The following is an 18000-nucleotide window of genomic DNA, read 5'->3' on the forward strand; positions in this document are numbered from 1 at the left end:
ACCAGCTACTCTGTCTGCATTATGTCAACAGTCAATGCATTAACACCCAAGTGTCTACTATGACGACACACTTAGGGACATGTTGTGCTGCTGAGGATAGAGGAGCATGCATGACAGTAACTGAGTCTTTTGTGCACTTTGGTGGTGAGCAGCTCCGTCATGACGCTGAATTTTAGAGGTGTCCTGAGAACAATGAGTGTGTCTGAGCGCTGATTGGCAGCTCAGCTGATGCTAGCTTAGGGTGCGGGTGGATTTGGGGAGGGCGTGGTTACAAAGTCTGGATGAGTGATGTGATGTCATCCACCACACAGGCCGGGTGTTGTGTGCTTGTCAGGATTTGTCGTTCGTTAGTTATTTTATATGTAAATCTCCTCCCTTTAGTGCTTTAGTTCCTAGTCATGCAGTTTGAAACTCAGAAAAATGAAAAATATTACTGACACTCCTCTTTACAAACTGATGTGAACCCCCCCTCATTCACATGTGCAAAAAAGGGTGGAAGACAGCCCTTGGGTTACAGTTAAGAACCTGTCTAAAAATATAGTGAGGTTGCCATTTATGTCTCAGCAATAAGACAAATATGGAAGGGCACAGTACGGTCACACAAGTTTGAGGGTAGCTGTCAGTCATTAGGCACTTGGTAGAAGTTGGGAGATGTAACAGGGAAAACGCCCCTAAACACAGTATAAGATGAACTGCAAAATGGCTCAGACATAAGAAAAGTCATGTTTCAGAAAGGTGAAAGTCAATCCTGAGATTCTGTGACATGACCTGAACAGAAATTTCCTGAAATATCAGTATAATGAAAGAGTTTAGCTTGGGGGAAATGATCTAAAATTCCTCCTGGCTAATGTGGAGGTGTGATCAACACATGCAGGAGGTCACTGCTGTAAAATAAGATAAATATTCAAGCAAAAAATTCAATAAATGCAAGAGTAAGATGATGATGGTCCATTATTGTGACTGTAAGAATATCAGAGCACATTGCTAAATTATGGAAAAATGCAGGGAAATCCAAGGGGTTCACTTACCATTTCTTGGCACTGTAGATGTATTATTGTGTGTCATTACAGGTATGAGACGTCCTCAAATGTCCAAGTGGAACCAAAGGAGCAGCCGCACTTTTACGCAGAAGGCAGAGTGTTTCAGCACCATGCTGAGCTCAATACCTACACCCTAACATTCCCCAGCCTCCATCAGAGGGAGGGTGGGGCAGAGACACAGAGCAGTCAAGACTGCTGCTTACAGGAGGAAGTGAAGGAGCTGAGGAGACTCATTCATCTTCACAGAGACAAAAAGGTTTGTTTTATGTTTCTTTTTCAGGCATTTTTTGCCTTTATTGGATAGTGACAGGAAATACAGGAGAGAGAGAGAGGGGATGACATGCAGCAAAGGGCCAGGGCTGGAATTGAACCCGGGGCGCTGCGGTAAGGACTCAGCCTATATGTTACATGCTCTACCAGGTGACCTACTGGGCTGCTCACAGTTGTTTTCATTTTTGTTGACATTTCCAGAGCTAATTCCTGGCTCAGCTCAAATAATGAGGTAAATGTATGTAAATGTAATCCCTGTGAGCCAAAAGCTCAGGCTTCAGACTGCTCTGAATGCTCCATTCCTAACTTTTTTCAACCACCGTGCCTATCTGACATCAGATAGACACGGATGTCCTTCTATGGTATCTCTGCTCCAGGCACAGACAAGATGTTTATATTTCTGTCAACGTTGCTTAGTAATGTTAGGTTTACAGTTTTCCTTTGGAAATTCTTCCAAAGACTTCCGTAACTTAGCCGGCCAATCAGAAGAGCGTGGGCTTTTAGGGAGGGGGGCATTAAAGGGCTACTAAATCTTGGCATGCTATCACATAAAAACAAAAATATGCTGACAGTCTCTACCGCGTTTTGGTGTCATTTACGGGCAATGCTGCTTATGTCCTCTGTTGTCTGTGTGAGTTTGACACACAGACAATTACAACCACGAAAAGCAAGCAGGCTAGCTAAAGCTTTGTTTATGCTCATGCGAGCAGGCCACCATAGAGAAACCAAACTACGTGACGTGTTCTGTCAGTCTGTTTGTCAATCTCCTCCGCTCCGTTTCAGTGCTTCTTCTTGCTACTTGGGCAATGTTGCCAGGTTGGTTCAAAAAGTAATTATTAGCCAGAAAATAATATCAGTATTGAAAAAAATAAGAAAAACATCTGCACCATGACAAATCAGGCTAAAGTTATGTCAACCCACCCAAACTAATTTTTACCGACATGAAACCATCCTACAGCCACCTAAATGAGTGGAAAATCGCCCAATTTGGCAACATTTCCAGTTATTTTCTGGTGCCGTGTCAACCAATCAGGGGCCACCAGGGAAAGCCGAACATATTACACACATACTGCCGTCGGGCGGATATATAGTTCAGCGTCAGATTTCACCACCACAACACCAGACAGACATGTCAGATGTGTGTTGGCCGTATCCTGCTTTAACGGTTTTCCCCACAGTTATTGTGTTTACATTCATTCATTCACTGTATGACACAGAGCGACGTTGAGGATGTCCACCTTGTGCCATTATTGAATGAGATCATGTTGTGTTTACGTTGAGTGAAAGTACGGTATAGTTATTTTAACCTTTTTCTTAACTGAATTTACAGAACAAATTATGTATGGTGATATATACTGTTATTGTCGTATAAAATGACATATACCACAATATAAGATTTTGGCCATATCGCCCAGCCCTAATTTCTTGTTGTCTCCATGTAGTCGCTGTAGTCTTGACATGTAGTTACATGATGAACATGTCAGCTGTGGCGTAGCTGTGGAGGCTATGCACGTAGACACCGGAGGTACAGTGTACTCCCTTAACACAGAATAAATCAATGTAATTAATGGGCTCTTATTGTGAAGCTGTGTTTAGTAGTGTCACTGTGTCATCAGATCTCAGCAATGAAAGTGGTGAGTAATATGTTATCATAAGAAATTTGAATGATGACCAAAACTACAAAAATAAAACTCCTTAAACAAAACAAACAAACCTCAGAATATTCTTTACCCCAGTTTTCCCCTTTTGTATGCCCATAAGTAGTTCTAGTTCTTTTTTCCCCAAATTCGGTCTTGTCATTTGTTGTAGAAATAATGTATTTAATAATGTATGTATAATAATAATAATAATAATAACATACACAATATACCAGTCCGATAACCACAAAGTTGAGTCATTTGCTAACATGTAGACAGTGTATGAATATTACTTAGATACAGTGTATGCACTTACAATTGTTGGTAAAAAAAGAGTTGTGTTCATTTGGACCAACAAAAAAAAGTTGTGTTGTGTTTTTGTTTTGGGCTGTTTTGTGTTCACACTACAAAGCAAGAGATGTATAGTAAATATGAAGAGATATGGACAGCTACTTCCCTTGAGGAAATAGATGATTATGAGCATTCATCTCATGTGTATGTCGTGAATAATGGTGAACAGGAAGAAACAAGATAGACACCAAGTGTCTTACTGTATTGATCACTGCATTTCACTTAGCTCAAATACATAACAAACCTCTGTTTTAACCAGCATGCATGTGCTGATGCGCGAACGTGTTACCATGGTTACCAAATGAACATGCATAAATATAGGCGATACCTCTAATACAGATGCTTTTTGACAGTTGCCATAGATTAGCTTTTCAGTTCACAATCTCAGTCTGGTTGTTTGGGCCGAACCAGAGTTTGATTGACAGCTTTCACACCAACCTGAACAAACCAATATATATTTGTTCAACTGCACTGACATTTTTCCATCAACGCTTAATCTGGATTTGTCGTCCTTCTTGCAGGGAAACTCAGACTTTTCTGGTACCATCGCACTGACACATGCCTCCACATCCCTCTCCATTGATCATGAGCTGGTCAGCCCTGCCTGTGGGCTGCAGCCGTGCTCTAACGGCCAACAAGAGAGCAAGCAGGATGCAGACCTGGCTGTGGTAACCATAGAGAACTGTAGCACAACAACAGAGGAACAGGGAAGTCCTCCTTCATTGGAGGAGAAAACACAAGGGGAGGACTCTGCTGTCGTCAGTCATACATCCTGTACCAGTGGAAGTCTTTGTCAGAGCCAGGAAGCTGGGGGAGAACAGAAGGGTACAGCAGTTGCCAACTCTCCTGCTGGCCGTAACAGGAAAAACAAAAAGAGAACTACAAAAACCACAAGACAGGCAACAGATTCTTCAGGAAATAATAGAAGCACCCCAGAGGCCAGTAGAGGGACTGCATGGAGGCCAGAGACAGATGGAACTATTTCACCCAGAGAACCAGTGGTGGCATCTGTGATTGGTGACGAAGGAGCCACAAAATCTCAGTGTAGTCCAAGAACAGAAGAGACTCTGTTACCCATAAAGCCAGTTTCTGCACCAGGTGGTGATGGGAAATGTGCTGGCAGAAAGGCTGTTGTCTTGCCTACCACCACCATCACAGAAAAACAGGAAGGAGAGAAGTGGGAAGTTGACCTGGTGATACATGAGCGAGTTGTAGTGACAGAAACGGAGACAGAGCACAGAGACACTGAAAGTCTCCCAGCAAAAGAAGCTCAGTTTAACTTAGCTCTGGAATCAGCTGCAGAGAGGACAGGTAAGTTTATCAGAGTGCTCTCAGTGTGGGACAGTGCTAGATTTAATCACAGAATGGGGAGTGTGATGCAAATGATTAGAACTTTTTTAGGTTTTGATCAAATAAAAAGTTTCTTTTGGTTATTGAAAAAAGACCAGAGATTCTACCTCATAAAACTACGGTTGAATATAATTGGAGGCTCTTTTACCATAAATATCAACTTGTGATTTGGAGAGAGATTAACTGGGCAGACAAAAGACAAAGTACAGGAACGCAGAGTCACACTGAGTTGGTGGTTTTTGGTTGTGTCACTGTTGATTGTTGATTAACTATTATACCCAAGGGGAAACTCAAGTCACAAGCATATCAGAAGCAATTTTTTGCTTATATCACTATTTTAACATAGGAATGTGTAGTTAGTCAGAAAAATGCAATTGTGTCATCTTCAGACACAGGGCGGCATGGTGGTGCAGTGTTTAGCACTGTTGTACGGGGGGTAGAGCGGTTTGGTGGTTCGATCCCCAGCTCTTCCCGTTCATATGTAGATGTGTTAAGAAGTGCAAGACACTGAAGTTGCTCCCGATGGAGGCCAGCACCATGCGTGGCAGCTCGGTCGTCATTGGTGTGTGAATAGGTGAATGAGACCTGACAAAGCGCTTTGGGAACAGTTAAGGTTGAAAAGCGCTGTATAAGTGAAGACCATTTACCATTTAATCAATAGAAATGATGACCAAAATATGAAAATAAGAGCCAAGCAGTAATAGACCGGAGTTACCGTTCTAAGTTTCTTTTGCAGTCCTTAATCTAATCATGTCTCCTTTCAGTAACCATGGGTCAGGAACAATCCCAGGAAAGCCAGTCAGATCCCGAGGAGCCAAACCACCCTGACACCATGAACAAGAGTCCTCGGTCTGGCAGCAGGATCAGCCCCAAGTCCCCGAACACTGAAAGAAAGAGAGGGCTATGGCAGGATGGAGGCTGGATTGGAACCAGAATTGGATCACCCCCACATGGACCAGAAATTGTAGCAAAAACAGTCTGGTATCAAGGTGAAAACCTAGAGCAGGGTGCCAATGAAGACTGGAACAGAAAGGAAGCAAATTCCCAGTCAGTTTGGTACGACAGTGACACAATGGATCAGAGAAAACATGAACAGCTGGAGCAGGGAATGAGAGAGCAGAGAGAATGTGATTTAAGCTCACCCCAAGCTTCTGGTCTTAGTTCTCCACGGCTGTTAGAACATGGTCTTAGTTCTCATCAACTGTCTGCAGCTCTTAGTCAGCCACATACTGCTGGAACACAGCCAGCACTGTCACATGGGCCTGGTGCACAAAGACGGGAAGTACACGGATCACAGCACGAGGAGGAAGTAGGGCCAGATCGGAAGGAGGGAGGAGTGGAGGGAGACAGAGAGGAGGTCAGTAACAGAGAAACGACTTACAGCAGAAAGAGTTCTGAAACAGCAGACATCGAAGACGGAGGAGAAGAGAAGGAAGGGAGCCAAGAGAAAGTAGCGAAGGGCAGAAAAAAGAAAAGGAAGAAGAGGGGGAAGAGAGGAGGCGCAGAGGCCAAGCTTAGCTCCAGCTCCAGTATAGAGTCTCAGAGTCAGATAGATATACAGACACAGAGAGAACAAGTGACAAACCTTAGCCCTCAGGCAGAGACAGAGTCAAAAGCCAAGGATAAAATAGGAAGGGCATACATCCAGATTCCCAGTGCTTCTGAGCCAACCCGGAGAGAGGAAGCTGACAAGGACGCCATGCATCTACCTAGCCAGACCAGGGACGCTCCCGGATCTGACTGTAACATTACAAACTCGGATCCTAGTTATTCTACTTCAGAGTTCAGTCCGACAGACCACGGGAGAACAGATTTGACTGAAGTTACAGCTTCACAGATATTGGAAACAAAGGAATTATCAGTGGATGAGAGCATGAACTTTCATGGACCTGATGACTTTAACCCACATTCTACTGTCACTGCTTCAGAACTTGGTGAAATGGACATCAGGGAGGCAGATATAGAGGAAACTGCAACTGTGCAACCAATAGGAAAGGAAGTATTCGACCCTACAGAGCTTGAATTAAAGGGGCTTGTCAGTCCGGTCCAACAAATAGTGAATAATGTGGAGTCAAAGGTATTGTCAGAAAATGAGGATTTTACAGTTGCTGGTAAAGCTGTAGCATCTGTGGACCCAAAGGAACTTCCTGTCGAACATTCAGATCCTACAGAATTCACAGAGGACTCATTTCTTGTGGAATTTCCTGAACAGAATGCGCAACATGTACAATCTTTGGACTCAAACAAGCCAGTACAGCCTGTGGATCCCATGGGGAGACCCATAGGATTTATGGAATCTGTGCATCCTAAAGAAGCTGGGTTTCTGCCATTTGAAGGTACAGCGGATGTTTCACCACTTCAAATACGGGAAGGAAGGGCTGAGACAACTCCGAGGGAATATTTAGAGCATTGTTTGGCCTCTGAGATGCTGAGAGATCAGCAGCACAAGGAGGAAAAGAGAAATGAGTTGTGGGTGAGTGAAGAGGAAGCGGGTAAGGAGAGAAGTTGGGAGAGGAGTGAAGACAGAAATGACAGTGGGATGGTACATGGCAAGGAGTTATCTTCCATAGACAGAGGGAAAAAGGTAGAGAATGAGGAATTTCCTTCCTTAGAGAGAAAAAAAGAACATAACTACAATGAAGACCTAGTTGCCACAGCGGTAGCAGTTGTAACGGTAGCAATAGCATCAGCCATGGCTCGTATAGAATTGAGCCAACAGTTAGCAGTCAATCAGTTAAAGAGCCAAGATTCTGCCAGCAAAGAACCAGCAAATTATCCACCATTAGCACAGGACACCAATGTACCAACTGATACATTAAACCAGCTGGTAGACAATTTACTTAACACTGTTAAGGCCACACAACTGTCTGCACAGCATGTGAACAAAGAGAACTGTCAACTGTTAGCAATGACTCCAGCCAAGACAGAAAACCAAATAGAACCTTCACACATTGAACCTACTGATCAGTTCACCTCTAAAGAACAAGTTAATGTTGAAATATCAGAGGAGTCTGTAGTGTTACAGTGCAACACTGAGACAGAAATGCTACTTTCAACACAACTAAGTAGCAACCAGCAGGCTAACCTTGACCTGTCAGCAGACACTCCTAGTTTACCACAACTCAACAAAGAGGAAACTACACAAAACAAAGTCTTCACATGTTCACTACCCAAAGAAGAAGACAGCTTACTGCAAGTGAATATGAAACCTTTGCCAGAAGCAAATGAAATGATTGCAACCAAGGTAGACAGCCATGGTCACATGCAGACAAAAATCCAGCTACTAAAACTTTCCTGCCCTGTTGTAGACACAGGACAACATCCAGAGATTTCTGACACATTCTGTCCTGATTCTGATGAGGATCACAGACTAGGAGAGCATAGAGACCCCCTAGATCAGTCTATGTCTCGGAATGAGAGTGATGGACAGCAGTTAGATTCACATATTCAACACAATCAGATATATGATAGCGATGATAGGCACCCTGTAGAATCCACAACTGCTGAGGGTGAGAAAGGAAGCCAGGCACACAAGCAGGACAGTCCACACAGTAAGGCAGAAGAAAGTGAGAGCTGTGAACAAGGTTTCAAGGACATGTCAGACTCAGACTGTCAGGCTAAAGAGCATGAAAGCAATCCACAGCTGGATGGCCAAGTTAAAACACCGTGTGAATTTGAGATTCCCACTTTGCCTCTTTCTTGCGGTTCAACACTTCCTGTTTCCCCTTGTGACTCGACTCCCGTGGCTGATCCCAGTCCAGAGGATCCGACTGTCCCTGTGAATGTGGAAACAGGCGAATACCAGTTATCACAGTCTATCACAGCGGACATGAAGCTTGTCCCTGCCATCCCTCTTGATGATGGCAGGGGCACGTTCCAGAGCAAAGGTCAGGAGTCTGTCGCTATGGATAATCAGGATAGTGTATGTGAAGGGCAGGATACAGTGGATGGATGGAAGGAGAGAGAAAGGAATAAGATGAAAAGTGAAGAGGAAGCAAAGAAAGTGATGGTCACAGTGGAGGACACATTCCAGACAGGTAACTAACTGTTTTTAAATCCATAACTGCTCTACCCTATACAGTATGTCTTTCTATCTTTAATTTCCTGGCCTATTTTCACAACTGTCCTATTTTCCATCCATCCATTCTCTCACACACTAATCTCTTTCGTTACTTGGGCTGAACAATGTGGGGAAAATAAATAATAAATTGCAATTATTCTGACAAATGTGATTATTTCTCACCAATGTGATTGTTTAGTATTATTTAAACTCAAAGCTTATATTGGTGGTCTACTTGCATAAGATAAGTTTGCGCCAAGCATAATCACATTTGTATTTCTATTAGAGAAGAAGAGAATCAGATAAAAATGCTGTTGCTTGTTACTAAGTCTGTGATTCTCTGTGACTCTGTGTCATTTAGTGACCCTTTTATTTTACTCTCCATTTTTAACAGTGGTAGATAGTTTTAGAATAGAGAGAAGCTAAGAGACACAGCAGAAAAATGTATGTGTGCATGCGTGACAGTTGTTGATCCGGCTCCACTGTTTGTGTGGGGCACGGTATCCAGGCAACCCGATGATGTCATCAAGACTTAACAGAGGACAGTGAAATTAGAGGTGGGCTGAGAAATGGTTGTGCATAAAGTCTGTGAGTGTGTGTGTGAGTGTGAGTGTGAGTGTGAGAGAGAGAGAGAGAGAGAGAGAGAGAGAGAGAGTATTAATGTGAGTCCGGCTATGTGTGTGAACATAAAACTGAAAAGTGAAAGAAAATGAAGTTTCTTTCAGCCACTGTGTGTGTGTGTGTGTGTGTGTGTGTGTGTGTGTGTGTGTACACGTGTCTCATTCATTCTAGGTAATATCTGGTAATATTGTAATAGTTGTGAGTCAGTGACTGACCTGCTGAGTGTGTTTGAAGCAGTCTCTGTGACGCAGTGGATCAGTGGTTAACACTGTTGTCTCACAGCAACAAGGTACTGTGGTAGACTCTAACCAGGGTGACATTGTTTTCATCTGTCCAAATGAACTCAAGTAAAGGAGGACGGGCTGAACATCTCCAGACATACTCAGGGTAGATATTCCTGTAGACGAGGTTGATGGGAATTTCTGTTCACATGGTTAAGCATTTGTCATGTACTCAAGAGCTTTGAAATGTGTATCACTTGTTTTTAACATGTTTTTTTAAAATGACTTCAGACTCACTCCCTGACAAACTTTGATGTAATAATTGCCTAAAATGTCCTCGCCCGCCCAACCTGTCGACAAGCACACAAGGCTACTATTGTAGCGGATGGACAGAAAGAATTAGAGATACCGGAGTCTGCTCTCCAAATCTCTTCGCTCTGACAGCAATGGTGGTAACTTCTATTTGTACATCAGTATTTGTATCAGGGAAGGTCCTGTGTGGGTGCTGGTGAAGATGACAAAAGAGATGCTCATCGTCGGCATAATATCATAGACCAAAAGAAATGGAGCGAATCCTGTAAAAATGAATGGCAGTGTGCAGAGGCCAAAACATCATACCAAAAATAGGTTAGTTACTCTAAATGAACTAAATCAGCTCTGAGTGGCAGCTCTGTAGGTATATAATGTTCTAGCATTTTCCAGGCTGGACGGCTGGGTTGAGACGAAGCTTTCCATTTCACCCCCTAATTATTTTAACCAGAAACATTACTGACCTCATCTGATCCTACTTACTCATCATGAGTGGAGGAAACTCATCCCTAACAGGATCCTCATCATCATATTCAAATCTCAGCTCATATCAGATGTGATTCTCCCAAACATTTTGATGTTGCCTCCCTTTTCAGCTCTTAGACCTCGACCTCTGACTGGAATCAGCAGGCCAACAACAGATAAAGTTGTACTGTAGCATCTAAACTATTTCTGTTCAACACATGAAAGTGTTTTGACAGCACTCATAGCCCAATACACAATCAACAAAATACACTTGGTTAATATAAACCAGTGTCAGTCTCACATTTGGATTTTGGTGCAGTATATGTGGCATTTGGTGTTGGCTTATATGTATTATTTGATGTTAAACTTTTTGATGATAATGTGGCAAGTTAAACTACTGTAGCATGTTGTTGATTGAAGTTTTTTGAATATGAGATTATCAAAGCCCACAGGGCATTACTGTAAAAAGGAAAAGGGGGAAATGTCACTAGATATAGATGTCCTGAGCCATTTTAGTTATTAATAAATAAGTTGATAAGAACTTTTCTGAACATTTTAGCCTACACCTTTTGCCTTGACCTAATAATATGAGCCTTTTAGCCATTTAATAATGTAGTCGGAGGTAGAGCCGGCCAGAGCAGGTTGGGGGTTAAATTCCTGGCATGTCGAGCAAGACCCTGAACCCTAAGTTGCTTCTGATGGAGGCCAGCACCTTGCACGGCAGCTCAGTCGCCATTGGTGTGTGAATGTGTATGTGAATGGGTGAATGAGACCTGATTTGTAAAGCGCTTTGGGAACTGTAAAGGTTGAAAAGCGCTATATAAGTGAAGATCATTTACCATAACTCAGGAATCTTTCAAACCATCTTAATGACCTTTGAGTTTTGTAGTGTTCTGTCAGCTAGTTTATAAGTGCAAGGTTTCTCTCTCATGACATAACGTGAACACACACTATAGTAAGTGTTGTAGGCCCATTTTCTTTACCAAGCCTGTTGTTGCCATCCTGCATTGTATCCCCCACCTTGCGTGTCAGTGCATAGCTCCAGTTCTGTTGATGCTACAGGGGCTGTTAGGAAAAGGAAAAGCCTTCATAGCACAAAGACAAAAATGCGTTATCCACTCACTGACAAAGAGGCAAAAAAGTTTTATTGGTACTTTACTCACATTTCCTCTCTTTGACCTGTGTTATCTATGCCTTGATGCATTCTCGGATTGTAATTATATTATTATTATATAAATATAATAACAAAAGTAGCTCACAAATGCATTTTGTCCATGAATGTAAATGAAATGAACACTAACTTGATGATGTCCTGTGATGATGAACTAATGTTCTCTGTCCTCTACAGAATCAGCAAAAGAAGAGTGTCAACAGACCAGGAGAGACTCAGCCAGCACACACTCTCTACAGGTGACTTTATACTCAGAATAGTGAATTTCCAAGATAAAATAAGATAACACAGTACAACAGAGCATTTAGAAAACAGACACAGTATGTAAAACAAGGGGACTGTTTTATAGAAACATACTAGATCCATCCACAGTTGAACTGAAGCTGCTGCTCCTGCATTAACTTTCCTAGCAGTTGGTTAGTTTGTCCATACAACATCTTTAATCTGACCAATAATGTTTTGAGCAAGAACTTTGACACATTTCCACAGCAGTCTGGGCTTACATTAGATATCAGAGGCTGAAAGACTTAGTTCTTTTTATTTTTCCTATAAGCAGCTGAATGAATGGTGGTGCACGTGAAAAGCCTGCCATCACAGCCTCCTCCTGGCTGCATCCCACTGTCTCTCTGACCTCTGTCCAACAACTCTGCATCCATGTGATAAATTGCACAAAAGGGAAATAACAGCACACACCTTATTTAGAGATGCGCGATCCACTATTTTCTAGTTCAGATTCCGATACCTGAATTGGAATATGTTCTGAAACACATACTTGATACCGATATTGGATCGGATCGGCCTCTAACCTCAGTCATTCATTCACTTGGTTGTTCACAGCTAAGGTAACAGAGGTAGTTGTGTAAAGAATGAAAATAGAGAGCTTTAGAGAAAGTTAGAGCTGTGTGACAGTGATTGTTCCATTATATGTTTGTTAGTTAGAAAAACTGTCGAACGTGGTTAGACGATCTGACAAGAACTTCTTTCAAAGCATATTGCTGCCTTTACTCACTCTAGGGAGATTACAGAGTTAACTGGGTTCCCCTTCATTTGTTTTTTGGAAACGTTTAGCTTTTGGCACACTTAAAATATCATTCACATATCAGACAAGGCAGGTAACAAACCAGACTGCAGTGCAAACAAACCAAGGCAAATACAAGCTGTGGCCTGAAGATAAAAAGTCCATTTCAACTGATAAGACTGACTAGAAGAGCACAAGCTGAATACCAAACTCACAGGTTGCATGATTCTGCCAGCTCACTCTGTCCTTCAGATGATATGAACATGAGTTCTCACATCCTCACTGCTCTCAAAGCCTTTTAAGGTTAGACTAGGCCAGACCTGTCCAAACCAGGTCAGGCCAGACCAGCCCAAGGTCACCTCTGAAAACATATAAATCCTTTTACAATGTCTGCTAATGACGCAGCAGTTGGTCTCCTGGAGAAGCAGGTCACAGTTGGAGAAATGGGAATGTTAAGGCCTGGACCTTACTGTGTGTGTGTGTGTGTGTGTGTGTGTGGGTGTGGGTGGTGGGTTACCACAGCATGTCTTGTTTTGGTTGAGCTGCATGATGTAATGTCAAAGACAGAGGGGAGGGAGAAATACACAGGAAACTGCAGCAGAGATGACAGAAGCAAAGTAAGAGGCTACTTTATTCTCAAATGTTCTTTCCGAAAACCATTTTTATTTGTTAACACTTCAAGTAAATGTCACAGAGCCATAGCAAGTGCTGCATTAAGTTCCCAAAGTGGCATTACCAATAAAGAAAGTGATAGTACACTGAAGTAATTACACAAGAAACTACTCATTTTACTGCAGCGTAGACAAGACACAGTGTCAAATAATCTCATATTTAAAGGCTCAAACGAAGCATTTCAAACCATGTGTTGGATTCAGAAGTGTAATTGACTTGTTGATTAAGATAAGATAATCCTTTATGGATCCCCCACAGGGGAAATGTGGGTGTTACAGCAGCACAAAGACAGATAAAAGCAATGGCATGGTGAGGCTACTAAATCTTGGCATGCTATCCGCCATACTGTCACGTAAAAAAAACTATGCTGAGAGTCTCTACCACATTTTGGTGTCTGTGTGAGTTTGACACACAGACAATTTACAACCACGAAAAGCAAGCAGGCTAGCTAAAGCTTTGTTTATGCTCGCGCGAGCAGGTCACCGTAGAGAAACCAAACTACGTGACGTGTTCTGTCAGTCTGTCTGTCGATCTCCTCCGCTCCGTTTCAGTACTTCTTCTTGCTACTTGGGCAGTGTTGCCAGATTGGTTCAAAAACGTAATTATAAGCCAGAAAATAATATCAGTATTGAAAAAATAAGAAAAACATCTGCACCCTGACAAATCAGGCTAAAGTTTTGTCAACCCACCCAAACTAATTTTTACCGACATGAAACCATCCTACAGCCACCTAAATGAGTGGAAAATCGCCCAATTTGGCAACATTTCCAGTTAGTTTCTGGTGCCGTGTCAACCAATCAGGGGCCACCAGGGAAAGCCGAACATATTACACACATACTGCCGTCGGGCAGAGATAAGTGGGCCCTTCGGCACACAGACAAAAACTGTAGGCAGCGCTTTTTTTCAGTCATTGCACGCTTCTGTTATAATGTATGATTTATGTGAGAGTAACAACTTAAATGTATACACACAACACAACAATAACATTAACGATTTTTCGTTAAAATATGTATTTCATAATTGGAATTGCAGGAGGGGTGGGGCTCCAACGGACCACACGCCACTGGATATAAGTACAGATAAATGGAGAAACTAAAATAGATGAATTATAAGGATATAAAATAAAAATATGACTAGAATAAAATAGAAACTATTCAACTCAATACTCCAACTTGCAGGCAATAGCAGTATACATATGGTCCCCACAACTAGAGTTGTACATGACATGACTGGCTCAGTGTTATGACTGTTGTCTATCACAGCCTGATGGCAGTGGGCACACCTAGGGATGATCCGCAACTGGAGCTAATAAACTTACATTTTGCCAGTAACTTGACTGTAGTCTGGTTAATATGTTGTTTACTCAACAAAATATTGTTTGTGAGGGAAAAGAGACATTACTCTGTAACATCACTAATTGTAATAGTTGTGAATGTTGACTGCCAGTATTTGGATCAACTAGTCTGTAAAAAATAAGATTTGTGAGTAAGTATGCTACACTTGTTTGTTTATTGTTAACAAGGTGTACCCCAGAAAGAACTGAACCAGATTTTTTAGTTCTTCAAAGCTGCTTTAAAATCCATCTGGACCTATTGTCAGAGCAACAAGTACCTGCAAAGGTGCAGGCTTACTGACAGTTTGCTGGCTCGTGACCAAGACGTTCAGACTGAACCCCATACATGAACTCATCGTCGCTGTCTTAGATTTATAATGAAAGAGTTGATATAATTATGATTTAAGATGAGAACATGTAGGTTATTATAAAATCACTGTGATCTGTTGGTGTATTATCACAATTAAATATTTTAATAACGAAGAGTTACCTATACTTATACATGATAAAACATACAACAAAATAAACGTATGTACACTAAAACAGAACCAAACCAAATTAGTTTGAGATACTATGAGCAAAAATACTAAACTCAACTAAACTGCAGAACTCACTTTGCTGAAAACTGTTCCTACGATTATACTTGCTTTTAGTGAGGTTTCATTTTTGTAGCTGACTTATGATTATCACTTAACACATACGTAACTCACGTAACATCTAGTAAGAGTGATTCAAGTCTGGAAACAGTGGAAACATTACCCTTATTTGCAGCTAGACAGTTAGCTAACAGTATGAAGTCCTCCAATAAACACAAGGCATAACTTTTCTTGGATATTTAAGGAAGTATCATAACTTTTTTTTAAAAACTGCAACAAAAGCACAAATGGCAAACAGAAATCAGAACATAACTGAGGCACAATGCAAGGCCACACCTGCTAGATACAGTAACTGCTGTAATCTGGTGCCCCAGATGCATGCTGGGAGGGTTCCCAACACACCTACCTCATGTAACTGCAATCACATGATCAGCACTCAACCAATCATATGAATGCTGATCATGGTTTTCAACTCTCTACTCATTTGCCCTTTATATTATAATAAGAGCACATTGTTATTCAAGATAAGTTCATTCACGATCAACAAATCAATCCTCAAACTTCTTTCAAAGAACCAAGATAGCTGGATGAGAATCAACACAATTGTTTTAGCCTGATAACAGCAGGTTCAAATCAATCCAATTACATTTTATTTATATATCGCCAAATCATAACAGAAGTTATCTCAGGGCACTTTTCAGAGCAGGTCTAGATCGTACTCTTTAGTTAGAGTGTTTTCCTGAATTAGTTAAGCCACATTTGAAGAACAGCTGCTCTCAGTACTGTTGTGTTTGTGTATGTGGGAGGTTATGGGTGGGACTGTCTGTCTTTTGCTGCCTCTCAGTGGTCAGAGCAGGTATAACTACTTCCAGATGTCTCTCTCTCTCTCTCTCTCTCTCTCTCTCTCTCTCTCTCTCTCTCTCTCTCTCTCTCTCTCTCTCTCTCCCTCTCTCCCTCCCTCTCTCTCTCTCTCTCTTTTTCTCTCTCTCTGCGTCACAGCTGGATAATATACAGCTGTTACCATGGTTATTGCTGTGTTTGTGTGCTGCCGACAGATGAAACTGTTTGTTTCCACGTATTGGCTTTAAGTTAGTACCCAACAGACCAACATTTTGTGCCAAATGTCCTGACCATTTTCATGCAGCCTGATTATGATTATTATTAAACAGAATATTAAGCCAGTATTAATGAAAGGTAGACTAGAAAACAACAGGGCTCAGGTTTTAGCCCTTAGCTAGATTCCATGACACACCCTGTTTGCAAAACTAAACACTATTCATTAAAAATCATCCCAAATGGACAGAGGAGGAACACGGGGATGACTAAACCCACGGAAATGAGCATTTTACAGGATCAGTACATGTTTTGGCTTTCTTAAGGCTCAGAATGCCTTATCAACATGGCTCGTCTTTCCCTCCATTCATATACACGTATTTGTAGTCATACAAATAAATTTTGCATGAAATTTTGTTATTGTTTTTTCATAAAATGTGTCCTAAAACACACACAGTGCCATTCACATGAGAGGATGATTCGTCACAGACTAAAATATCCTGAAAATACAACTATATGACACACAGCGACAGTGTAAATAAAGGAAGTGAGAACTGTGCACCTGAGTTTGTCTCTACCACAATCACTCATTGATAGAACACTGCAATTTGTTTACATGAAAATCATGTGTATACTCCACATTTCTAATTGTTACAATAATGTGAACAGAAGAGGAAATAGAATTCAGCACAGAGGAATAAGAGGGTTGACTTTGCTTTGATCATGCATTTGGGTGTAACAGTAGATTATAAATTAAGCATATGTAATTACCATACCACAGTTAGAAGAAGATCATAAAGACCTCCATGCATATATGGTGGCTGTTTCTGTTGCAGCAGATAAAAGCTTCTCTCTGTCTCTCAGAGTGCAGAGGCACTTATCAGATAGAGCTCCATTGTTCCTGTGCTGAGAGGGAGCAGCAGCGAGGTAGCAAAGAGATGAGAGGGAGTTTGATTCAAAGTGAGGGACAGATGTGATGGCTTGTGTGTGTGTGTGTGTGTGTGTGTGTGTGTGTGTGTGTGTGTGTGTGTGTGTGTGTGTGTGTGTGTGTGTGTGTGTGTGTGTGTGTGTGTGTGTGTGTGTGTGTGTGTGTGTGTGGAAAATGAGCCTCTCTGCCCACAATATGTGTGTGTGTGTGTGTGAGGAATGGAGGGCCTGAAGGAAAAAAGGAAGAAAGAGTGGGAAGGAGGGATGGAGGGAGGGGCCGCTGTTATGAACAGATGTGGGCAGAGAGGCTCATTTTCCAACCCAAACTGCACTGAGGAAGAACACCAGATACGTAGACTTTACTGGATTACACATCTGACTATGGACATGGACATGCATGGACTATTAGAACCAACAGATACAGTTTTTCGTCTTGGTTTGGAATCTGTGACGATCGTCAAAGTGAATTCAAGTGTTGGCACATTACGCTCATCTTCTGTAGCTAATTAGTGGTACAAAACGGTTCATATACACATATATGTAGTTTCTGTTGATAGGTGGCATTTTTTTCTCTTTTGATGGCAAGAGAATCAGCAGCTTTGGAAACTGCTGGTTGGATCGTTTCATTTTTTCCTGGGAACTCCACCCTCAGCTGCTCATGTTATTTGTTTTTCTGACTGAGTTGCAGTCAAGAGAGAAAGGAGGGACAGTAGAGAGTTGTGATCGTTGAGGTTTTAACCTGCAGAATGGTTCATAGACAGTGTGTGTATTAACACATCGACCGTTAGCTACAGACGGCCTGAAACTGCCAGCATGTATGAGAGACACAGGCGGAGGTACAGCTTCTGTGCCAAAGGAGAGAGGACTGTGGATGTGGTGTTGATTAAGGTAGGTGGATGTGGGTGT

At 41.8% G+C, this 18000-nt stretch overlaps 1 protein-coding gene across 1 annotated transcript in view; it reads left to right on the plus strand.

Moving 5' to 3' along the window:
* The window catches only part of LOC139286366 (A-kinase anchor protein 13-like), a 77677-nt gene that overhangs the window by 14430 nt on the left and 45247 nt on the right, over positions 1-18000 (plus strand). The window contains exons 7-10 of the mRNA XM_070907121.1: positions 1071-1296; positions 3820-4609; positions 5413-8685; positions 11673-11734. Coding sequence (XP_070763222.1) covers positions 1071-1296; positions 3820-4609; positions 5413-8685; positions 11673-11734 — 4351 coding nt within the window. The remainder of the gene's footprint in view (positions 1-1070; positions 1297-3819; positions 4610-5412; positions 8686-11672; positions 11735-18000) is intronic.

This window comes from Enoplosus armatus, chromosome 6, assembly GCF_043641665.1.
Source record: "Enoplosus armatus isolate fEnoArm2 chromosome 6, fEnoArm2.hap1, whole genome shotgun sequence".
NCBI lineage: Eukaryota > Metazoa > Chordata > Actinopteri > Centrarchiformes > Enoplosidae > Enoplosus > Enoplosus armatus.